At 44.3% G+C, this 25,538-nt stretch overlaps 1 protein-coding gene across 2 annotated transcripts in view; it reads left to right on the forward strand.

Annotated features, from left to right (window-relative positions):
- The first annotated feature begins 666 nt into the window (after nt 1-666).
- Nucleotides 667-25,538, forward strand: part of ano2b (anoctamin 2b) — a 54,005-nt gene continuing 29,133 nt past the window's right edge. Inside the window, exons 1-14 of one of the 2 annotated variants that reach the window (XM_076011440.1) lie at nt 667-1,084; nt 2,623-2,997; nt 11,901-11,999; nt 12,436-12,587; nt 13,633-13,687; nt 13,757-13,808; nt 16,835-16,890; nt 17,475-17,522; nt 18,656-18,720; nt 19,165-19,299; nt 20,324-20,484; nt 20,885-20,967; nt 21,137-21,244; nt 22,165-22,248. In XM_076011440.1, the coding sequence (XP_075867555.1) occupies nt 1,052-1,084; nt 2,623-2,997; nt 11,901-11,999; nt 12,436-12,587; nt 13,633-13,687; nt 13,757-13,808; nt 16,835-16,890; nt 17,475-17,522; nt 18,656-18,720; nt 19,165-19,299; nt 20,324-20,484; nt 20,885-20,967; nt 21,137-21,244; nt 22,165-22,248 (1,506 nt within the window). In that variant the 5' untranslated portion in view covers nt 667-1,051. The remainder of the gene's footprint in view (nt 1,085-2,622; nt 2,998-11,900; nt 12,000-12,435; nt 12,588-13,632; nt 13,688-13,756; nt 13,809-16,834; nt 16,891-17,474; nt 17,523-18,655; nt 18,721-19,164; nt 19,300-20,323; nt 20,485-20,884; nt 20,968-21,136; nt 21,245-22,164; nt 22,249-25,538) is intronic. The other variant, XM_076011442.1, reaches the window with a different exon arrangement.

Below are 25,538 nucleotides of genomic sequence, written 5' to 3' on the forward strand. Positions count from 1 at the left end.
TCTCTCCATCTCACTCTCCACGTTACATCAGAGCAGCTCCCTCACTTTCTCTCTCTCTACACTGCAAAAAAAAAAATAAATTCACTGTCTTGGTATGAAATTAAAACAGAGATGCAAACATTAAAAGGAACCGTCAATAGTTGTTGCACAGTATAGTATGTAACACTGAATGTGGTAAAATAAGACAAAAGGTGTTCTGTGAACAAATGTGTCCCCAACTGAATGGGCAATTTGTTTTTAAAAGGACCCACTTTGGTATTACATTGTTTACATTCTCATTATTATGGCGCCCAAGTATTAAGAAACACTTTGGACCCCCCTCGCATCCATGACTTATGAAGCATTTGTGTTTAGTGGTATCCCATTGGGGGAGTCCCCATGACTACTTGGTCCATTAAACTTCCAATGTACCCCCTTTAATGGTACCCTACTTTACATTCATTAAAAATGATAGTGGAAAAAGGGTGTTCAAATTAACAATTAAACGTCAACATATTCAAGAATACAGTGGTTTCTCCACAGTTTTAGACTACAACAAGCGAAAATTGTCCCTTCTCCCATTTTTTGCCCCTGACCCTAAACACCATATAACTGCTGCCTACTCCAGTGTCCCTGTGTTTGAACGGTTCGTGCGGAGGCTCGTGGTGATCATAAAAGCGGCTTAGTGGCTGGAGCACATTTCAGACAGACATTTCTTACAGTGTGGAAAGTCCGTGTGCCAAAAGCGCCGGCGGAGCGCGGGCAGCCTCCACACATCAGTGTGCCGGCTAGATGGGTATCATCATTAACCTCCTCAATCTGACGGAGGCGTCTCTCGGCGAGCAGCGTCACCTGGCCGCAGCGAGACGGCGACCTTTTCACCCGCCGCGGACTAAACTGGAGTAAAAAAGCGCAACTCGGGGAGGATGGGGACGGAGGCGGCGGTGACGAGTACCGCTCTTTGTCAGTGCGAGGAACGCCAACTTTCACTTTTTAATCCTTTTCTCCTCTCTTTCTCACTCCTGTTCTTCTTCTTCGCGAACAACACCGTGTGTGTCTGAAGCGCAACAGTATGGACATCTCCACGAGCGACAATAAGAACCCTGTAAGTATCCCTCCGCCGGCGCATACGTTGGATTTAGTTTGAGCTAAACACTTGGCGCCTCTCCGTCAACTTTAAAGTCAAAGCTTAGAATTTAATATGACGGTGTAGTAGGAAGGGCTTTGTGCAGTACACTGTGAGTGACACTGTTCTTAGCAGCATTTGGAACCGTGTCGGCGTTCCAAACGAGTTTTTACACCGGTTTAGATTGTGGAATTAACTAACCAGTGACAAGCAACTAGTCAGTTGTGAACAAGAAGTCACTGACTGAAAAAATCTCTAGAAAGATAAAATTTGATAAACCAATTGAATGGAGAATCACTATTATGATTATTGTGGGGCTACCTCTGCCTCTTATGCCTTTAAAAAGCATCTACTCTGGTCCCTTGAGACATTTTAGTGTTTCTTGTTTTTTTCTTTCTGGAAAATATTTGGTGAATTCCACACAAACATTTCAGTCACTCTAAACACGATGGCAGAAGGTAAATGTAGTAGTCTGATTGGCAATGCTGCTTGGACAGTTCACTTGGAAAAGATTGATAAAATGCAGCCAGCCACTGTTGCACGTCAACAGTAGCACAGATGATATCAATCAAGCACAGCCGACTACACCCACACAGTCATTAGAAGTCCAATCAGTTCCAAGTAAGTGAAAATGTCTGCTTTGTCGGTTTGGAAGCTGTCATGTAATTTCTGAATGCCCCGGGGAGTTCTTCAGAAAAAGAAGGGAAAAAAATCTCACTGTACGCCACCTGCTCGGTCCCAGACGGCAGGCAGGCCGGCAAAGTTGTGGGTAGCTTGTGGGTGAACAAGGCAAAGCGTTTAGCAACGAGTGCAACAGCAACAAATAAAGAACATGTAGAAGTTTAGAAGACAATAACAGAGTAAAAATTGGAGTCAGTTCATCCAAACATCTTCATGTGTTGGACTTCAAGCAAGAGCTTTAACGGCTGGTCTCACTGTCCAAGACTCGGTAGCATCTTGTGGAAAAACAAACAGTGTATTGAAAACAAACGTGGCCAACTGTTTTGGTCTTATTAAAGGTGGACCACAATGCACAAATACCAAGGAGGATAGTAGATAAAATGTATTTTTTCCATTGTAATTCCATGTTAGCAAAGCATAAAATGTGTGTTTTTCTTGGGAAATGATCCATCCTACTGTGCTCAGAGCCTCTGGAGTGTTTCCTCTTGTGCTATCCGTGTTCAGTCCCCCCCCCCTCGACTTTCCTCAGTCTATATAAAGCCTGAAACTGCCAAAAGGTGAGCTGCTGGCTGCCCACTCCACTGTTGAAGGTTCTCACGTCAGTGTTTTTGAGAACCTGCCAAAAGCCACTTCTGTTTGATGGTGCGGTAGACACTTAAGTTCAGTGGCAAATAGTTATTATGTAATTCTTAAATTGCTGCTTAAAGTTCTGTGTGCAGTCTTTCACCTTTTCTCATTTATTTGTGACGCTGGTCAAACAGACAACACCTATGGATGCAAATGGTTGCTGTTCCTTCTGATTTCTCCTCTCGTTACTTCCGACTGCCTCCCTCCAGGTCGTGGACTCATCCCCAAGCCCGCGGGGCAACGAAGAGGGCCTTTGCTTTTCAGACGGCAAGAGGAAAGTCGACTACGTTTTAGTTTTCCATCAGCGACGGCACAGCTCCATCCGCTGTCCTGCCAGCACCTCAGCCTCACACGACAGGTTATCCATCGTTTCCAATGGCAACTTTCCCCCGTCGGTGGGATCCGATGTGGATCAGGGAAGGGGCGGCATACCAGGCGGGGACGCACCCAGCGTCGGCGAGGTGTTTGTGGAACTCGGAGGGAGTGAGGCAGTGGAGCCGGCTGATCATGAGATCCACCTCATCAGGCAAGAGTTCGAGGCTAGCCTCGTGGAAGCCGGTCTGGAGGTGGAGCGAGAGAGCGAGGTGAGCGCGCACATGTCGTCCGTTGTGTCAGTCTCCAGCCATGATTTGCATGTGAAGTTCTTTACATAGTTCAGTCTTGGTGTGCAAGTTCACCTTTGGGTATTTGCAAAGGCCTGTAAGTTAGTTGCTGCTTTTTGCAATCGAGCAGCTTCCCTGTGACTTTGACCGTTTAAAGCTAAAATTTCTGGGTCAACTTCATGACAACCATAATTACGCCTTAAAGATAGCACAGACTTTGACTTTCATCTTCACGTTAGATGCTGAAGATTTTTTTTTATTTATATACAAGAAAAAGCAAATGTTTATTTATACATTTAGAAAAAGGGTGAGCACATTTTTCTGAACGGGAACATTGCCAAATTTTAGACAGCTATGATTTATTGATGGCCTTTAGTGCAAGTAATACATGTTAGGTAGTGGTCACACCAAAAAAATCTAAAGGCATAGCATCACATGCAAATCGTAAGGATGATTTGCGTTTATCAAAAATAAGGCTGACGTTAAATGAGTTAACTGAATCCCACCCAAATACTGCATACATCATACTTTGATCAAAAACTCTTGTAGCTTTCTCAGAAAGTCCATGAAAAAGTTTAAAGATGATACGTGTACAAACAACTTGTGTAACACAGTGTAAGTTGCACTAAACCTGTAAAAACAATACCTGAGCAGTGGAGGTAAAAGAAGTGATGAGTCACTCAGTCTTGTTCCTTCTCCCAGAAACACTTGCTTGAAGACGAAACGAAAGGCTTTAAACCAACACTATCGACTGCCAATACAGTGGATGTGAATTGATTTTTGTTGGCACCTGTAAGCTGACTGTTCTTCTCAGTTAAAGGAGCATTCAGTCGACACACAAAACCAGCCTTGAAACACCGTACAGCCGAATCGTTGAGCTGAACTTGGTAGAAACACTTTTATTGATTGTATAAGATACGGTAAGTTCTCTTGTACTCCATTATGGAACACCTAGGGCTTCCTTCTGATTAAGGCAACCCACGCAGTTCATTTGACCAGCTTTCAGCACTTACTAATGAAATATTTTTTGTTTTTTTTTACCTAACACTTGTCATTTTCTGTTCCCGTTTGAAAGGAGAGCATCACCCTGTTTGTTTAAGAGTGTGAATCCAAAGAGGTGGTGTCGCTGGCAGCTGCGCTGGCCGCTGCAGCAGCTAGCGCAGCTGCCAGCGCCGCTGACCTCCCCCTCCATCGATCTGCCGACTTAGCCTCAAACTGGTAATTTTGTTTTGACGCGTAAATTGCCTTGGCCGAGTTTGCGCGTCACGTAGCAACCGCCTCTTCCGGGTGCGCGCTCTGGCAGTGCACGCAAGTCTTCTGCGCCGCGTGTCCGTGCAATTGGGGCCCGCAGGCTTCGTGCCATGGAGTTGCACAAACGTGGCCATTGTTAAAGTTCCACTCGCGACCAAATGAACGGCTGGTCGGCTCCAACACCGGGGAGGAATTGTTTCTGGACAAACAAAGCCTGCGCGGAATCGTCTTTCAGAACAGACAATTGTTGCGTCACAGCGGGGAATCAGCAGTGTTAGGGCTCCATCGTGTAGAAGGATTATGTGCAGGAATTGGAGGCCAGGACATTAAATTTTTTTTTCCTATTTTTTGCGGCGTCACGATAAAAAGTAGCAGGATACTTGCTCGTTTGATTGCAACGCAAACCATGCGACGGCGTGGATGTGTGGGCGTGCTGGTCGGCAGCCAGCTGGCAGCGTGTGAGGTCTGCGGGCTAGTATTAATCAGATTGCTGACAGCACGGCCATGGAGCCTAAGCCAGGATGAGATTAGCTGAGCGACTGATGGCTCCTTATCTCATCTCATTGATAGAGGGCTTGGATCGAATCTGCTGCCATGAGCAGTCAGTGGAATACACTTGCACTCAAATGTCCCTCCATTGAATGTGCTGGTGCGACGGCTACTCTTACACACTGCCACGTCCCTTCCCTCCATCTCCAGGGGCAGTTGGATTTCCTGGAAGAGGCGGCGACAAGGACGGACATTGTCCGATAAATAATGAACGAATCCGATTGTGAAAAGTCAGTAGTGCCTATCGGCTGTTGATTTGATGTGCTAAATTGAATTTATATCTCATATCGCCATCCGGGGGAAACCCTTCGGGACTGTTATTGGAAAAGAAAAACACCTTTCGAAAGGCTCAATCAGAGTCATAAAAACTAAACCCCTCCCTCTTTCCACTTCAGTTACACTGACTGACATAAATGGACTGGACTGCACTTATGTAGGGCTTTTCTAACACCTTCACGGTACCCCAAAGCGCTTTACAAACGCCTCTCATTGGAAGCAATTTAGGGTTAAGTGTCTTGCCCAAGGGCACAACGACAGACTAGGATGGAGTGGGATTTAAACCGCCAACCTTTCGGTCATTGGACAACCCGCTCTACCTCCTGAGCTACAGTCGCCCCTGTCGATGTGGTTGTTTTAGCTTATTTTTTGTGCAACCACCGCCATTCTTAGCCTCCACTGCTAACACTCGCCTCAACTGATAACCCCTTGCCCAATCAGAAGCAAGCAGGGACGAGTCTTTGCTGTATGCGGCCACAGAAAAAAAACGCACACACTCATTGTTTTCAGGCCGCCCCAAAAACATTTGATGGCAGGCCTTCAAAATAACTTTGCTTCGTGGAATCTCAGTCAATCAAAAACATTAATCACCAGAAGCGGCAAAGCTGTGGGACGCATCTGCAGCCGAGTGGTGCGGAGGGATTGTTTCATATCTAATAAATGAACTTACATAACCGGAACCTAACAGGAACTGTCCACCTGTTTGTTGGCAGGGTCATTTAATGTGTGCCAGACTGTTTTGACAGACAGCATTAAGAGAAGTGCTTAACAGAAAAGCTTTTTAGACATGGTGCACAGCGCAGGCTTGAATAAAAAACAACATATTGCCACATGCAATTTAATTTTTTTTTTTTACTGTGATTCTGTTTTTGATACACGGCTTGAAAACATGAAAGTTGAATAAATGTTGTTGTTTTTTTTGCTTGCACCTGTCATGTAGTGGTATTTGCATTCTGTTGTATATAAATGCAGTAGATATTTAAAGTTACCAGGATGCAAAGGTTAATGTCAAAATAAGCACTCTGCGTACTGGTGCGTGGTGATAATTGCAGTAGTGCCTCCTATAGATCGTGCAGCAAGAAGCATATTTATCGTCAGACAAATTTATTTGATTTGTACAATTATATAATTGTTAACAACACCCTGGGTCATAACTGTATACTTAACGTTATTCATATTCTCACAGAAATACATTTTCATTTGGTCACGCACAGGTAATATATAAATATACTGTCATTCGCCTGGTTCCAACCTGTTTGACTTTACATTAATTGAGTGCTTTGGAAAAAAGAAAAAGTTGGTAGAACGTCGAACTTGTTGAGTGTGCCTGTGGATTATTGAGCTGACCTTCGATCTCTTAGGGACACCCTCTTACGGAACGCTTTTAATTAATTCAGAGCGAGATGATAATTTTAGTAGTGGAGCTGACACCTCAGAGGCCTTCAGTCTGTGGGGAGGTGAACAGGTTGGAGCGTCGGTATCAAGGTTTTCTGCTCAGCTGTTTTGGAAGCGATTTCGGGACCCTCCCCCAAATGCAAATAGTGAGCTTCTTACACGGCTTACCGAACTGTCAAGCGTAAAATACGTCGTCTGCATCCCCGTGGCCGTTTGTGTTTTGCTTTGTTCTCAAGCAGTGAAAAAAAGTTCAAACGATGCATCGGCAGAAACATGATTTAAGATTAGCTACGCTGCCAGCACATTCTCTCCAATCCAATCTGTGCTTGTCCAATAAGGCTTGTGCTGACTCTCGCTATGATTAAAAAAAAACCCCAGCAACAACAACAACCAAAATTGCCTTGTAGACAAATACAGTTGCATCAGTGCAGCGGACATCTGTTAATCTGTTAATAGAAAACTGGCTGGAAAACCCACATCGATCCATAGGTCAGAGGAGGATCCTGTCAGGTTAGCTCCCCTCCCTCACCCCAATTTCAGACTCTGCGCTGACTTCTGTCGTTGATGCTCTCTTCCTCTGTTGCTTCCACCTCTCATTCGCACGTATCCATGAAATCCACGCCCCGGTTGGTCACATCTATTCCTCCCCACAGCCCTCAACCTCTTCCCTGCCGTGCCAAGCCAAACCGATAACCTTTCATGCCACCTCTTCCAAAGACGCCCCCGCCCCATCCCCCCCAGCTGCGTCCTAGTTACCCCCCCCTACAGAGATAAAGAGCTAATTGGAAATCCCTCTCCTAATTAACCTTCTACGGGCTGGAAGGTATTTATGTCTTCCGTTTTTTGCGATAAGGGGTATAGAGAGGAAATGAGGGGGGTGGGAAAAAAGGGAGGGGCATGATGTGCCTTGAAATTAATGTCAGCAAGTGGGAAGATCTGTGACGGGGAAGAGGGAGCAGAGCGAAGCATTAAGTGGTGGGGTTGAGGAATGAGGGGGGTGTTGAATTTAAATATGGGTGAATTAGCTTTGTGACGTTCCCGGTAATGAAGCAGCTGACGTGAGAAGGTGGTGCCGGTGCAAGAGTGGAACTGGAGATACTTTGGATTCATGCATGAGAACTCTAATTATACCAGGTGTGGCGATGTGGTTCGTTTGACATTGATATGTTTCGAAAAGGTTTTACATTTAAGGGCCAAAGTGAGGAAGCCAGGTGTTATTCAGGAGCAGCTGGTTGATGTGAGTCTAACTTGGAGTGGGACTGCATGCAAGATAGTGAGAATTTGTCGTTGGCGAAATTGCGGAGCGTTCATACTGGATGCTGTCCTCACTTTTTGGAGGTGTGAAATCCTGTCGTCTGAGCATCAAGGATCACTGTGTTCTTTGTAGAAGAATGTTTTACTTAGACACTCTTAATGTGCCTTCAATGTTTTATACTGTTGAATATTGGGACTCCGCTGATTTCAAATGGAACCTTTGGGGAACCTTGGAGAGAATGACCTCAGGACTCTTCAGAGGTATCGACTGAACAGCCAACTGAACTCAATTTTGTGTTCCAAACTGACTGAACATGCTGGTACTCCAATTAAGTTTTTCATATCTTTGATTTAAAAATGCTGCCATGTGATGATTAGCAATCTGTGTTAGCAAGCGGCTGATCGGCTGATCGAACAAAGTTGTCAGAGAGTTTATTTACTGTATAAATAATGTGATCCAGGTTTATTGTGAGCCGACGTCACAGCAACACCGTTGTTTTACTTTTGGTGGCAAAGGGCTGTTGGACTGGGTTCACTCACTTTCGCTGTTGAACTTCAACAGTATCATGTCCAGCCAACTCTGGACCTGAAAGCGCAAAGTTTTTGTCAGCCAAAGTGAGTTGTCCAAGCCAGCTGAAGTTTTTTGCGGCGCTCTCAGTTCGTTTGCCATCTTCCTGCATACTGACAAACACTTGACTACAACTGATGGACTAAGTTTGGATAAAATGGAACTGTGTGTCTTGTGGCAGAAATAGACATAATAAATCTGTTTGTTATTTTCTTGGATTTGATTTGATTGAAAAATGATTTAGATCGGTATAAAATAGATAGTAAAAAAAAAAGTGACAAGGACTTGTGAAAATGACAAACAGCTTGTCCTTTATTCTACAACCAGCGGAAACAGCAACCACAAAAAAGTGAAAGGATATATAAAATTGGCAAAATGGGCATCGATTTGAGTTGATGAATTGATAAATTGCTTGAGATATACACCAGTTTTTTCATTGTCTAGTACAGGGATGGACTTTTTGACTGGTGGGTCACAATGGTTCTAAAATGTGACTGAGGGGCTGGAGCAGGACCAGATGGATGCAGTGTTTTGGTGAACCACCTCGTAGGAGAAAAAATATATCCTGGGATATGTAGAAAACATGTGTTTTGATGTCTATGTGTCTTTTGAAGCACTACAATATTTATGACTTGTGACTTTCAAAGCACTGAAAAAATGGATAAAATGCAGCTATTTTATGACTTACTGACAATTAATATAATTTCTTCAAGTTCGGTGGTCTGGATTGAAAAGCTTAACGGGCCGCATATGGCCCCTGGGCCATAGTTTGCCCATGCCTGGTCTAGTAGGTGCAGGTGGCTCTAACAATATTTGAAACATGGGACAATTTACGGTGGTAGAACCATTGAAAATACAGACTCGCACTACCCTGTGAATTTAAACGCTTGCCAACAAAGTAGTTGTTCTATAAATACATATTTAAGGGCGCATATTTAAACGCGAATGCATCACGAGAGCCCGTAGAGGGATTAAGTGGCTTAACGTTCCACTGTACCCCTCTGCTTGTAAAGGGTAAGGACGGACGTGAATGGGGAGTTAGGAGAGAATGAAACATAAGAGGAGCAAGAGTGACAGTCAGCGAGTCGGCCAGTCAGTCAATCAGTCAGTGATACAGTGCCGAGCTGGAGGTACAGTAATAGTTGATCGGGGAGGCGGCGAGGGGAGACCTCAGGAGAGTAGGAGTCGAGAGAGGAGAATGGGAATGGTGTTGGGTTTCCGTCATTCGCCGTGCCACCTTTCTCTTGCCGCCGTCCTCCCACAGAAGCCGACGGGGGGGTCCGGGGAAGGTTGGGTTACCTGGCTGTCGTCCCCTGCCGGCTCTGGCTGCCTTTTATTCACGGTCACACTCCCCCTCGCGCTGCACACCGCTTCCACAAACGTCCAGAGGAACTTTCTCTCTGCTCTTTTGCAGATTCTTTCAAATGATTGTCTCACTTTATTATCATCGTGACAAGTACAGGTATAGTGAATATATATCCCCCCACATCTGCCAAGGAAATATTAGTGCATGACTAGTTGACTCGTCCAGCATTCTTGCTATTGCTTCACAATCAAATCTGTTCCACTACTTTTAGTCGGGGCAATGCCCGATAGATAGAAACCACATCAAGCACACAGTCACCGAAGCGTCGCTAGCTTCTAGCACTTGGAAATACGTTGTGGTTTTGGCCGCGGCAGAAAATGTTGATGAAGATGTTTTACAGTGAGAAGCACTGTAAAACAAAACAACCCCCAGGACCTTTAAAAACAAACAAACAAACAAACAAACACAGTCTGCTCCACAGGAATACGATGTAGGCTATATGTCCCCTCAAAGTTTCCTAATTCATTTCAAATTCACTCTGTGGTTTTTAAATCCTCATCTTTTGCTCTCATTCAATAGAGAATACAGTTCCATTGAAGTTGCCAGTGTCAGTCCTCTGTGTATTAATCCAAAACATTAGACTGGCAAAATCAAATTGGCAGCAGATCAGGCTGGATTTGCCCATTCTAGCAGAATATAACTGTACTCAGTAATTGAGGACAATGCCGGTGTCAAGGAAAAAGAATGAAAGCGAATAAAACAAGGTAAAATGCACCAGAATGCAGGAAATTGAAACTACATCTTTTAAGATTTTTTGCACCAATATATGCCCCTCCCCACCCTCAAAATCCTACAGACTCCTTACTGAAGCTAATTGTAATAATAACACGGCTGGGGGCAAGGCTGTAGATGTGACAACGTGTAGGTTAAGAAAAAGGAACATACACCCAAGGGCATGACCTTTCAAGCAGGTGAAAGAAGAATTGAGAATGTCATCAACATAAAACATTAGTTGTAAGTGTTTGCTAGGAGCTGGCTCAGCCAGGCTTTAGGTTTGGAGTTTGTGGTTGATTTGAAATCACTCTGCTCGCTCAGGAAGAAGTTGGAGCTGCTCCAGTAGGCCTGATATAGCTGCTCACTTTAGCGATGAAATTGCAAAATGGCTCTGGAGAAAGTCCATTCAGATGTTTAAATATTAAGCTCATGTATTTAAAAATTTATCAAATTTGAGATTGTAGATCAGAGGAAAAAAAAAAAAATCCCCAATAACGATTGAATTCAAACAGAAGAAAGCTTGTCAACCGCAAACTGATTTCTGGTGTTTATTAATGCAAAGTTATTCAGATTTCACTCTCATACCTATTGGTGCTCCTCACAGGTGCCAGATATCCCGCGTTTGTCATGCATTTTAATGCTACATAATAATTAAAAAAGGTAGGCAGCAGACCACGATTCATCACACAAAGTGAAATGAGTCAGTATTTTATTCTCTGTGAGTTAAATGGAATACTGTGTTTTGGTTCGATGGAGATGTCGCTTTGAGAGGAAACTCTCCCAGTTTGTTAGGAAGAGGGTGAAAAGCAGCACCGGGCAGAGAGGCAACTCGATGATGATTCTTTTATAAGTGCCAGCCACGCTGCTGGGCCAAAACCAGTCCGCCAAAAGCGTTTCAGTGGGTCGGCCCTGGTGGTGGGGCTTGGTTGTTTGTGGCGCCCAGCTTGGAGCGTCGTCAAGAGCCATGGTTCGACTTCAGCGCCAGCAAAAATTGGAGAGTCCGCCCCGCCCTCGGAAAAAGTCTGTCAGCTATAATTAGATCGCAAAAGCGGGTTAATCGCAGATGGTAAACAGGTAGTTTCAGCCAGGCAATCTGGCAAGAAGGTTCCTTTGAGAAAAAAATAGAAAGATAAAAAGTTGGGATGTTTAAATTGGCAAACTTTTTCATGAATGACGTTTTCTTTATAAGTCAGATAGGACTTTTGCAAATCCATGGAACTTGTCTCTAACGTCCCTCTCAAAAAGAGCTTGTGTATAACTGGAAAAATCTCCCAAAAATTTGAAGTCCAGACTTGAAATCTCAGTGAGCTGGCTCTCTTCAGGGATACAGGAAATGCCAAACCATAGGAAGCCAAAGCCACAAATATTCCCTTTACAAAGATAGCATAGATGTCTGATATGGGTAGAAATGGAAAGGTGTTTTGTGTGTCGCAAAACATCCCGCAATAAACCAGATGGAACGTTTGCTTTCCTCTCTGCGGTCTTGGCGTGATGTTTGGTTTTCTGTTTCAGTTGAAGGGTCACGGGCCCAGCTTCACCCGACTCCATGCGCCCTGGCCGGTGCTGTGCAGAGAGGCGGAATTTCTGAAGATCAAGGTCCCCACCAAGACGGTGAGAACTCGAGAGTCTGAGCACAGCCTCCTACTACTACTGCTTTATATCAGTGTGCACTTTGGCTGGAAAATTTAAAACCCCTACAAATCTCTTAAACATTTAATGACTGATTGAAAAATGGTCAAATTCAGCGCAGCGTAATGAGTTTGCTTTTCTCTTTTCTTCAAAAATAATTTCGTTTTCCTCCCTGACAGGGAGCAAAGCAACAAGCGCTCCCAGCTTTTCAGTTAAGGCTACTCAAGTACTCGATTGAACCTTCAGCCGACCTACTCTCAGTCGGCTGATCAACATTCTTAACATGTGAACCGACTTGTTTAGTGACCCACTCCTAACAGCTCTCAAAGCTAGACTATTACTATTATTTTTTCGCAGAAACCGGGAAAAGGGGCGCACGCACTCCTGCTAACTGCTTGTGTGTCGTGCTTTCCTCCAGAGTTACGAGCTCAAAGAGGAGAGCGGCTTCGGGTCGAGCATGAGCACCGTGTGGCGGAAAATCCTGCATCCCTTCCAGCCCAGAGTGCCGCATCAGGACCACGAGCGCACCAAGTTCCTCTCGCACTGCTTCTCCAGGGACAAGCTGCACCTGTAAGACGCAGGCAACTTGAAAACTGAAAAGTGAAACTGAAAGAAATCAGCTGAAGACTGCTATGTGCATGTCCTTGCTGTGTGCGGACAGCGTGGAAATAATCCAAATATGAGATGTTGTTGTGGTAAAGATGTGATATGATGCACATCAGTGGCTGAGCTCATTAGAACAGGTGACAGATTGGAAAACACTGACCCCCTGCCCCTTTTTTGACTCAATTTCATTTAATAGCCGTACGTGAAACTCACAAATCGTCGCCCTGAGAACAGCGAAAATCAGATGAAGCGACTCCCAACCGTTTCCATCCGCTCTCAACTCTAATGGGGGTTATTTAATCACATGTACAATCGTAGATTTGCATATCATAATCACACATCTGAGTCCCAAGATTGTTGCATCGCCGCTGGTTCAGCCTGCATCACACCTGATAATGATCACAAGACACAACAGCGAAATAAATTTGATACTGATATATCTCTCTTAATTTCTTTTCATAAGGGAACTAATCAAAAGTTCCTTTTGATGACACTGGTCAATGGTTTGTAGAGTGTAATGGTGACATTGGATTTCATTCATTTTATGCATATTTTCAATGGCCAATTCAACAAAAACAAGTTGAATCTATATCCCAAGAGTTTTATACCAATTCATTCAATGACCAATTCAAATGTATCAGAGTTCAGTTTCTTTTAGTGTGGCAGACCCTTTCCTGTCTCCTGTAATAGACACAGGAGCAGCTTGACATCAATCACATTTTGGTTGCTATTTCTAACAATTTCTAATCTTCTGCAGAAACTCTTCTGCTCTTTCATTTATTAATCAATTTGTTTGAGAGTAAAAAAACCAAGAACAATGTGAACAGCATTCGCACCCTGTTTCTCAGCCACACGCGCCCGCTAATGTACTTTGTCTCAGATCTGGTGCATTTTGTTTTCTCAAACTATTGTCTGTCTGTCTGTCTGTCTGTCTGTCTTCTTCTTTTTCTTCTTCTTCTTCTTCTTCTTCTTCTTCTTCTTCTTCTTCTTCTTCTTCTACCTTTTTCAGGTACAACATCACATCGAAAGACACGTTTTTCGACAACGCCACAAGAGGCCGCATCGTAAGTGCTCCTCCCTTCGTTCTTAATTGTCGATCGTCCCCAGTCGACAACTGCACTTCTTTTTGTCAGGTGTACGAGATCCTGAGGCGGACGGTGTGTGTACGGACCTGTCAAACCATAGGTGAGGTTCGAATGAACGGCAGCAACATTGTGCTTTTTCTGACTCATTATTTTTTCTGCAGTCATTTTTAAAAGTGATATTCTGTCTGTTGTGGAGTCGTGGAGTACAAAAGCTTTGCAAAACAAATACCTAATTATCAAACCTAAAATTGTCCTTCACTAATGTAAGTTTTATATGTTCAAACGTCCACTTATAAGTTAAAAGTCTCGGCAACAAGGTGAGTCGTCATGACGTAACAGGGTTGCCTCGGGGCACGTGTCCAGTCTTCACCCGCCTCACTCATGGACAAGTCAGCTGTCAGCCGCATTATGAGTTTGTGCAGAATTTCTCAAATCCGACCGGACTGTTGGAAAGACGACAGGGGAAGTGGGAGGCAGTCAGGGGGAAGAAAAGTGACATGAAGGGCAGTTGACAGAAATACGGAGTGCGCTGATTGGATAATGAGATGTTTTGCAAGCCTTATTTTTGGGTTATTCCGTTCCCTTGGACTCTGCAGCCATCCAGCCATGGAAGCAACTTCCAGCCAAAGCCTGAAAATGGTGTTGGCTATTATTAGAGAAATATAACCCAGTTAAAAAAGAGGCCCTCTAGGATGTTCACGTTCAGTTATTACACATTCTATGTTACATATATCTACAATATATGTAGAAATCTTTGCTATGTAACCACTCCCACGCCGATGAGGACACCTCTGTACACCTGTGTAATTGCAGTTTGATTGGTGGTGGCTGTTTGGTAGAGCAAGCTGCTGGAAGACACGTTTAGCTCACAAAATTGATTTCTAAAATCAGCGATATATTCGTCGGGTGAGTCAGCTCTCCGTTATACTTTGTTGAGTCATTTTTAAAGTCGAACGCTATCGGAAAACGTCTGGTGGAAGCTGGCACGCTAGCATGCACACCCGGTCGCATTTTAGATGGTATCAATGCTGAACTGCGGTTCATAACAACAATTGTGTCATAATGCCAACTCTGGTTTTGTTTTGAAGTTTTAAAAGCAATTTTAAATGTTTTAATATCCGTCATCGCTGCATTTTTTAATATAAATTTTCAACTCGAATGGGAAATTTATTTGACTTTGGCCAGTTGCTTACTTGCCAACACCACGGTAGCATTTTATGGAGCATCTAAATTGAACAGCTGCGATAACTAGAAATAATATTTTGAAATGTCGATTTTGAGTTTGGGATTTTGCTTTCAGCCTTGCGTCTGTATTTTTTTAGTATTATACAGGCCTGATTAAAGGATATTTATATTATGTAGTATATTTATATTACATGCAATAGCTCATAATATCAACCTTTTTGTTGTAAATTCAATAATGTATTAAAGGGAAAAACATTAAAAACAAGGTTAACCAGCCTTTTTAAAAGGCACAGAAAAGCCAATATTTCCTGATCAACATTTCCAAAAATAATCAAACTGATCGTCAAATGCATCAATTAAAAAAACAAACAAACCTAGTTTTGCCAGTCACAAATATGTAAAGATAAGCTGCAGTGAATTTATACGAAGCTTCTTTTTTTTTAATCACAGTTTTCTGTTGTCAATGTTGTTGCTTTGTCTCCTCATCTGTCATTAAATACCTTCCATTAGTTGTTTATAGCCAGTGTCCAGAGCATTAACAGATTATGTGTGGGCATCCGCTGCAGTGCAGTGATTAAATGCAAAAAGCTTCCATTGATGGTGTTTGATCATATAGATAAAGAAGGAACAGATAAACCCCTGTGTGCCGATAACAGCTGTCTCTGTGTTTCTGAAAACCCTATAAGACCACAGGCTCCTATAGAAGAGGGCCTGACACCAGTTATGTTTCCACTGTTACACCATATGTCAAGTTGGCTTCCCCAGTGGAGCAGAAGGTCCCAGCCGGCGGGTCGCGTTGGAGCTGCAGGGCGAACATGGTCTTCTGTCTTCTATGGCTTTCATTCCTTCTTTGACACGTGATTTTTTTTTTCCTTTCCTGCCGCCACACGCTCTCACTCTGTATACATCTCCATCTCCTCTACAAGTGGGTCACTCTTCCTGGGTCAGGCTGAAATGGAAGCAAATCGCCTCAGGAGGAGTGGTGCTGGTGTTGTTGTTGTTGGTGGTTTCTAAACCCCTTTGGCGAATATTTGCACTGATATGTCTGTGGTGTTCAGGAATGAAAAGTGGAGAAAGTCCCCAGTACACTATATGAGACAGCAATAACTCATTTGTTGAAATGTGCCACTGTTGAGCTATTGATCTCTTTAGATAATCTTTCCTTTCTTGCTCAAACCTGCGTGATATATTGGAATTTAAAATGCATTTAGTTGTAGTTTCTTTACAGAGAACCTGTTTGCTCCCCTGAAGATTAAGAATAAAACTCTCTGCCCATAAAAAGCCAGCTTTCCCGCAGATGAATGCTGATGAAACAGTGAAGGCTGTAGACTTGATTACTTCTGGACATTTCCACTCAATGGCACTGGGAGCCTGGACCTCCAGCTGAATCAGAGAATCTCCCATCATTGTAATCGTTTTCAAATGTATTCAAGCCAATTAGGATTTTCGGGTATGCGCCCTAAATGGCCGGAGCCGTTAAAAGCGGCCTGATGCTTTTGACCTCCAGCTCAATTTTTGAAAGGCTTTTTGCCTCAAGCAGTCCAGTGCAGCAAAGCTAGTTCAGTTCAGCAGCCTGTCTGAGAGTGAGACTCTTAGATATTCCCTGTGTTCTAGCTCCCTGTGGGAAACGAGTACAACAATTAAAAACCATGGTGGCTGAGACGAGCACTGAAGGGACAGAGAAGTGTGCAGTAGTGGATGGACGATAAATAACAGAAGGTGCTCTTTTGCGACGGCTAGCACTTTTTTTCACGCCACATCTTGGAGCCACTTGGTGTGAACTCGCTCTTTAATGCCAGTGACTCATCCATCGCTTCACTTGCTGATGGGATTTTCAAACTGTACTTTTTTGTTTCATTGCCAAGCAGTTACTTTTGCAGTCGCTTAATTTCCTTGATCAAGTTCTGCCTTTTGTCTTCTGTTGCTCTCTCTCTCGTCCAGGCATCAGCTCATTGATAGCCAAAGGTGTCTACGATGCCGCCTTCCCACTGCACGATGTGAGTTTGAACTTTAGACTCCTACAAGAAATTCTGGCAATCTGCAGCATTATCAGCACCATGAGCAGGAAAAAAAAAAAAAGCTGAAATATATTGGTGCACATTGCCAATAGCAAAGAATTGGTTTATTGCAGTGGAAATCTGCAAGTTAAGAACAGTACGTCTCAATGTCCATTTTTAGGCATGAATTCCACTGAGATGGATAAAAAAAAATTCTTCAATATACATGAAGATAATCCATTGAGCTGGACAGTGTTTAAAACAAAATGTATACATGATCATATCATTCGACTAGAATGGGAACACGCAGACAAGTGTCACAAAAACTAAAAAGAAAAAGATAACTTGCCTTTGACAGCTGATAGAAAGAATATCCCTCAATTCTGTCAAAATTTGACTTTATTTGCAATTTAGACCTAAGCTCTGTAAGCTTTTAATTTTTTTCTATTCTACATACACTGTAGTTTAACTGAATCAAATCTGTATAATTTCAAATGGTGTTTCCATATAGATCCAAGTGTTGAAATGCTTGATGGCTTTTGTTTTGCTGTTTGCCCTCCTTGCATGTTCTGTTCACTCCTCAGGGTGACTACAAGGTCATGGGACAAATCGATGAGAGAAGCGACAGACAGGTAGACCTTCTGAATTTACAGCTTTATTATTATTTTTTCCAAATATTTGACAATCCAGCATGCTCCTGGCTTGAAAAGCATTTTAGACTCAATTATTTGTATGCAAGATGGCATTGTACTACACTGTTGACCATAAAGTTTAAATAAGATTATTGTTGTTATTTTAACCTGTCTTTTATAGAGGCAAACAAAGTGCACGGAATCTTTCCACTTGGGTTATCTGGACACCTGATGTACTCATTACACCTTGTCAGAAGTAATTAATGACAGGCTTGAAAATGGAAAAACAACAAAGATTGTGTCTAAAAACAATCGTTCCAACGTTATGCCCAACAGTGGCCTTCAATTTAATTTATGAATTTGCAAAACACTGTGTTAAGTTTCTCGCATGCGCTCCGCGGCTCGATAAACAGTGGCAATCCTGACATAACAAACAGGTTCACACTGGATACTCCTACAGAATGCTAAAATAAGGAACATATCAGTAAAAGAAAGGAATGTGCAGCATGACTTTAAACAGTCAACCTTCAGCTGGAGTGCTTTCTGGCACGCGGTTCATCAGCGATGCTGTCGGAAGAAAACCTGAAAGGCTGAACTTTTCTAACTGGCAGAGGCTGCAGCTTGCCCAAAACACTGCATCCCTCTGTTTGTTTCCTCCGCTCTCCTCCTCTGAGGCTTTTCCTTCATCCCGTCTGCCTGCCTGCCTGCCTGCCTGCCTGCCTGCCATCACAGATTGGACTTTAAGTTCAGTAAACATTATTCAGAGGCAGCTCTGCTCTCAGGGCAGAGGAACAACACCGACCGAGAGGCTTTGAATTTCAAAAGAGGCCACAAAACAACTGTTTAGCGAGTCGAGGCTCGCACACCACAACAAAACCTTCCCGACCGCTTTTTAAAATAACCGTTTGTCAGGTGTTGTTCTCCGCGCGCCTCGCCTTCCCTCCTGCTTGACCTTCGGCCAGAGAGCGACCCTGCTCAAAATGCGATTTGTTTGGCCTCCCACTGAGGGTCTACCCGTCCAAGAGAGTGGGGCGGCGGGGAGGGGGCGATTTCCGCCTGCGGAACGCTTGAGCTTCTAAAGGGTCGTTTGCGGCTTTCACACCCCCGCTGACTCAGCCTCTCTGCTCTGGCAGGTTCTGCACGAGGAGTGGGCCCGATACTCAGCCTTTTACAAGTACCAGCCCATTGATCTCGTCAGGTAATGTGACCGACGGCTTGATCCCCGGCCGGCGACAGATTTCTCCGGCGCTCCGCCTGTCCAATATGCGGGTCTAGAACTCGGCGCCCCCCAGAAATGCTCTTTCCAAACTTGTGAAAAGACGACAGACATTTATTTTTAGTGACTTCATACACGACTGAAAACATACGTACTCTGTTTCATGTGATGCCAGTGGATCACTTTCCGTCTTCAAAGCCGAGGCTTGAGTGCAGTCTGTCGCAGCGTGGCGGCTCAGCACAATGAATGAAGGCTCTAAATAGAAACCGCACCAGTGAAACCCTTGCTCTGTTTTTAGCGTGTTATTTTTAACGTCACAGACTGCATCAAGCGGTGCTTAATTCCCCCCCGGTGTGCTCGGCCATCGAGCGTTGACTCCGCCGCCGCGCTCGCCCGCTAATCCCCTGACCTCTGGCCTCCCTGCAGGAAGTACTTTGGGGAGAAGATTGGCCTGTACTTCGCGTGGCTCGGCGTCTACACCCAGCTGCTGATTCCCGCCTCCATCGTGGGCATCATCGTGTTCGGCTACGGCGTGGCGACGATGAACACCAACATACCCAGGTACTGCCGAGTGCACGCCAGGTGTCTTCTGTCAAGTTCACGTGATCCGAAGTTCTTCGTTTTTCAAAGGTGTCTGTAGATCATTGTGTCATCTCTCGATTTCAGGTAACCTCGAGTCACTCCGAGGGCCCCTATCAGGAAGTCTTGCCCTTCCATCATGTCTGTTTACGAGATGGTGCTTTCAGCAATCCAGCTTCTATTTAGCAGTGGCAGGAGGCTGCAAGCAACTTTCTAACTGCCTGTATAAACCACTAAATAAATTGAATTGGCAGTACAGGGTTTGACTCCTAGCCTCGCTGCAGCTAGAGGCACTAGCATGGATGTTGCAGTAGTGGCTATAAGGCCAGGTTTAGGTTGCGCTGCAGCACGCAGTAGGTTTACCCCTACCGCAACTTGAAACTGCATTATGATGGATAATGTTTGTCTGGTTGATCAACTCGAATGTAACATACAGTTAAATCTCAAGCTTTGCTTCCTTTCTACAATTGGATTTATAGATTTTCCTCTAAACAGATTGATATCTAAGATGAGCCTAAAGGATTCAGGATACGATTTATTTGGTGAGCCAGGTGGAGTTTTAATAGCGTGCACTACACATGAGCACACATACTGTATACAGCCAGAGTGAGAGGCAGTAGACTGGGATTGCCCAGATACCTGCTGGCTTTAATCAGGTTTGTGTGTGGGAGGAACAAAGAGGGCTGCCAGTGCGCGCGAGTGGTGTGTCATGGAGTGAAAGGTCGACAGCTCAGCCTACACTCACTGTGAACAGGGTCACAGCAGAGAATCTCATATCCCAGTTGCGTTTAAAAAGCTCCATTCATTTCAAACAGCCGACGATGTAACAGAGACAAAGAACCCAATCTGGAGCCGCAGCGCAAAATCCCCACGTCTTTGTCTTTGTGCGTGTTTGTCGTCGCCGTCGCAGTGTTCTTGCACAATTCAATTTTCCAGGTTTCACCTGACATTGATCACGATTCTCCACCCTCATCTGTGTTTTTTTTTTTCTCGTCGTTTTTTTCAGTCAGGAGATGTGCGACGAAAGTCTTAATTTCACCATGTGTCCCCTGTGCGACGGCTCGTGTGATTTCTGGCGCCTCAGCACGGCCTGCGGCACGGCCAGAGCGTCGCACCTCTTTGACAACCCTGCTACTGTTTTCTTCGCCATCTTCATGTCCCTGTGGGGTGAGGTCGTGTGCGTGCGTGCGTGCATGTGTGAGAATAGGTGAAAAGCACCAGATATGTCATGTCAAACATAACGTGCTTCAAAACAATAGCTGATAGATTTAAGAAAACTATAATCTTACCACAATGAAATTGCTTAGAATTTTTGTTTGTTTGTGCTTAAAAAACCTGCAATTAAAATGAAATTAAAAAAATAGTATAATCAAGCAGTATGTTAAAAATGGTACATAAACTGTAACTTCATTTGGCTGAGACTTCAACAAACAGGAGTATCAACTCTTCATGCAATCCTGCTTTTGATCCAGTCTCAGCCAAAATGACACATCCTGTGAAATATTCAAGAATGTTTTTGAACCTGAAAGTGTGTTTAGTTGTTCAAACTGTGGTGTGTTTTGCATAGCGGTACTTTTCCTGGAGCACTGGAAGCGTCGTCAGATCAGTCTGAGCTTCAGCTGGGATCTGACAGGCATCGAGGAGGACGAGGTGTATATACACACACTCACGCACACACGCACACACACACACACACACACACACACAGCTCACACCTACACGCACGCACAAACTCCAAGAATCTGATGTTTAACCTGGAAATGATTTTGAAGTAGCCACGCTAAACGCATCTGATGCCAAATCTCTGCTCTCTCTGTAGGAACATCCAAGGCCAAAATACGAGACCGTCCTTCTTCAGAAGCAGCAGAAGAAACAAGAGCAGCAGCAGAAGAAGAAGAAGAAGAAAAAAAATAAAAAGAAGAATGAGGTAGGAGTCAGCTTTTCTGGTGGCGGACCAAAGTTTTAAGGTTTGTAAATCACAGACAAAAAAAACAACAACACTATTGTGGCGAAATCTTGTGGCGACGACTTCTGTTAAGTTCAATAATGGCATCAGTTTCAGCGGTTTGGGTCAATCATCTCACAGTTTGGCAGCGTCACAATTGACCACTGTTCACCGGCCAATAGAAATGAAGTAGCAAATGACACAATCATCATCCTCACATAGTGATGACTGATATTTCATAAATATCACTGCAACTGTTAGGCTTTTGCTAAACAAAGTAGTATAAATACTAATTGCTAATAGAAGCAAATAACCACGTCCAAATCCCCCTTCTCTTCTTTTTGTGACGTCTCCAACATGAGTTTTCACACATGTTTTTGTGGCGTAGATTGATTGCATCATCAGGCGTTGCTGATTGATCGTATAAGACGGCAAAAAAAAATCACATGCTGTGGGAGCCTTAAATGCCGCATGCCACTTCTGAAAACACGAATATTTATCTGCCCTTGGTGAAACTAACTCCACGTCGCCCTCCCGCGTGCTCCATCGCGTGCGCCCTGATGGGACACAGGGGCGGCGATCTAGTGATTGGGGAACGGTCTAGATTCTGCCCGCAAATTGGGTCAATCGCACGGAGTCCTGTTGGCCCACATAGACTCTGCGACGGCGACAGATGGCTGCGTGGGGCAGGTCTGGCTTGACCCGGCTTCTGATCGGCGAAGGGGAGGAAAACCTCGAGAAGAAAACCGGGGCTGGTCGTTATTAGCCACTTTTTGGCAGCGCGTAGCAGCTGGAAATAGGTAAAAAGAAGGCGAATGGGTTGCGAGCATGGTGCCGTATGTGTGTGTGTGTGTGTGTGTGTGTGTGTGTGTGTGTGTGTAACCAGTCACTCTGTCTCACAGCCAGATAAGCAGGAGGACGGGACAGTGACAGGGAAGGACAGATGGAGACAAAAACTGCTGTCTGCCATGGCTGCAGGAATTCCGGTAACTCCCTCCTCTCCACTCCCTCCTTCTCCCTCTTTTTCCTTTTCCTTCCTCTTCCTCCTCACCGTCCCCTCCTCTGCAGGCCACAGTGTGTCTCTTTCTCGCTTCCTGTCCCCTCCTCCTGCCTTCTGCGCTCTCAGGTACTTGTTTTCAGACCTTTATACACATTTTTCTCTCTTTCGTTGTTTTAATTTCAGTGGTTTTTGATTAAATCTGAAGCAACTGGAGCGAGACACATGTGCAAGTGGGACAAGACCACTGGTTCTCAACTGGTGGAGCACAAATTTACGATACATGAATATATTTATTAAAAACGCTGGCCCACTTTCTATCATGTCAATAATGATTGAAATTATTGAACAACATTTTCCGTTATATATATGTATATATATATATATATATATATATATATATATATTTATATATATTTTAAAATCCCTTTATAAAAAAGAAAAAAAAAAAAAAAAAATGAACCTGCCCACAAAGCCGCGAACCAATCAAAACAGCTCTGTGACCCACTTTAGGCTCACGCCCCACCAGTTGAGAAACGGTGGACTAGACAGACGTTTTTGCCGAGGGTATTCAATACTTGGTCCCAGAAGAGCTCGTTTGGTCCTGAGATATTTGCTCCGTTGCAGTGAAATTTGTCGGCGTGGTCTCACCGTCGCCGCCGCTGCACAGTACAGGAAGTGGCTTCAGCGTCTTCCTTCAGCGCAGAGTAACCCAATTATAGCAGACAAATGGCGTCCGTGCCCATACCTGCAGTTGGAGCGTCATTATTGCAAGGCTGTCACACCAGGTTGGAATGTACAGTATTCATGCCACGTATTGTGCACCTGAGGGAAAAGCCCAGATGAAACACCAGCGAGGGGAGAGGCCCAATCAGAGAAAAACCTCAGAAGGTGATTGGATGAACTTTCTTAATTGCTTAGCGACACCTTTAAGGCTTCCCTAGCAGCAGCTCGGCCCACAGTGGCTTCCTGCTTTTGACACGATTGATTGGTTGCTGATTGGTTGCTCAAGTAACTCTTTCCAAGCAATAGTATTCATTCATTTCTTTTCTCCGATGGGTCTAAGATTTAATTCTTGACGCTGGATCGCTCTGTGATCCAGCTGCGTTGGCTCAGTAAGTCTGAACCTCTCTGCAGCTGCCTTCACCTGTCAGGTCGGATTGCTGTTTCCACTTTGAGCTCTTTTTTTTTTTTCCGCTTAAGCTGTTCAGCTGGTCGTGATGACCTGATGGACAGTTCACTGATGCTAATGAGGATTAGAAGCGTCTGTGCCGGCCTCACCGTTGCAGTACTGTGTGTGTGTGTGTGTGTGTGTGTGTGTGTATACGACCAAATCGTTTGCAAAAGAACATCAATGAGCCACACTGCAGTTAATCCGCGCTCCCAAAATAGTTCCCCTGCCAGTATAGAACGTAATGACTACTACTACGATTCGCTGCCGTTTAAGGGAAGCCACCAACTTAAGTACATTCAGATTGTTTCTGCTGTAATGTCTTTACGTTCTCGCTAGGCAGAGCGCTGCAGATGTTCAGCCCAAAAAAATCAGAAAGCAATGCATTCAAGTGCTTTTAACCCTCTTGCGTCGTGACCAACAGTTACTCCTGCCCCTCATCAGGTGCATGACAGCAGTTTTGAACGGTGATCCCGTAGCCCCGCGCCCGCCACCTGCATCTGGTTACGCAGTGCGGCTATTAGCAATGACCTCCGAATCCGGCGGCCGTGATTCACGAACGGCGCAGACGTGACGAGAGACAAAGAGCCTGGAACAATGAGAGCGAGGCAGCGAGAACAGAGAGAGAGGTGTTCCAGTAAGCAAGAGGCTCGGAGAAGCTGAGTGGGAGTGAGGCATGCTGGGCCGGAAGCCAGCGGTAAGATTAGCGCATGTCACCAGTGGGGACGGCGGAAATATCCTTCTCGCTATCTCAGTGTCTCCTTTCATTCCTTATCCAAGAGCCTCGGTAAAAACACACGTCAAACGATTTCTTCTATTATAACGCTGTCTTAAAATAATGACCTCACAGATTTCAGTTACCTCAGCGTAGCGCAATGACGTGTTTTTATTCAATTTTTTGATCTCGCCGTCTGCTCGTCTCAGACGAACAGTCTGCACAGTCGCTTGTAATGATATTATCTCAAAAAGGGAAAGAGATTAGGAGATTAATTTCTGGAATACTACTAATGCGAATTGTGCAGCCGTCCTCATTGCAAACGGCGGCGGTTGATTAGCGGTGCGCATGATGCTAAATGGATTTATGAAATGTGCTCCTCTGTTTTAGCACATGGGAGTGGGCTTTGGGGGTTTTTTTGTCGGGTGTAGGTTGGAGTGTGATGCAGTGATCGGGACATTGAAATGGAAAAATGTTCTCGATGGTTTTTATTAAAGGTCCCGCATTACGCAAAATGAAGTCTGTCGATGTTCCAATAACACTGTTTGACTCGAATGAGAGAAGTCGTCTTTTATCACGTGTGCTTGCGCTACTTTTCAAAGTGCAGTTGTTAGGCTTTACACGATCACGATTTTTGTGCTGATCACCTAACAGTGAGTTTAAATAAACCGATCACCGATCACCGATCCGATCACGTGAGGAGCAATATTTAAATTACTTGTTTATTTACTTACATACTTATGTGCTGTTTCCTGAGTATTAATCTGGCCATGCTCCAATCTGACTGAGACGTTTGCTTTAGCATCCGTTTCGGACTTTGCTTTTCTTTTCTTTCTCCGCGCTGCGTTTCTTGAACTCGACACGCTCCTCCGTGTGTGTCTTTTCCAAGTGCCTGATTAAATTTGTCGTTTTGAAATTTTTTGCCGACGTTCCCCCGCGAGGTACTGTAGCGTTGCATATATTGCAGATAACTCGTGCTACGTCTGTTTCTCTCACTTTGAAAAACTTCCACACCTCCGACATGTTTGTTTTTGTGTCGCCCATGGATGTTGCTGTCGTGAAGATTCAAACAAACTTTATTGTCCGTCACATAGCGACAGTAGTCAAAACAGGAAGAGGCACGAAGACAAAAATGAAGTTTTTAGAATCATGAATCATTAGCTCTCGGATACAAACAAATAAACATGTCGATGCTGTGAAACTACTTTGGAGGAAATGAGACAGATTAAAAAAGTTTCAACATGACCATGACGTCATTGATCGGATCGGTGATTCATGACATGACGCCCGATCACGAACATTTCAAAAAATGCCAAATATCGGCCGATCCGATATAGCCCATATGATCGGTGTAAAGCCTAGCAGTTGTGGGGTTTAGCCCTCTGTGCTGTTA

Source organism: Nelusetta ayraudi, unplaced genomic scaffold, assembly GCF_046127955.1.
Source record: "Nelusetta ayraudi isolate G7.1 ecotype Tasmania unplaced genomic scaffold, CSIRO-AGI_Nayr_v1 ptg000135l, whole genome shotgun sequence".
Taxonomy (NCBI): domain Eukaryota; kingdom Metazoa; phylum Chordata; class Actinopteri; order Tetraodontiformes; family Monacanthidae; genus Nelusetta; species Nelusetta ayraudi.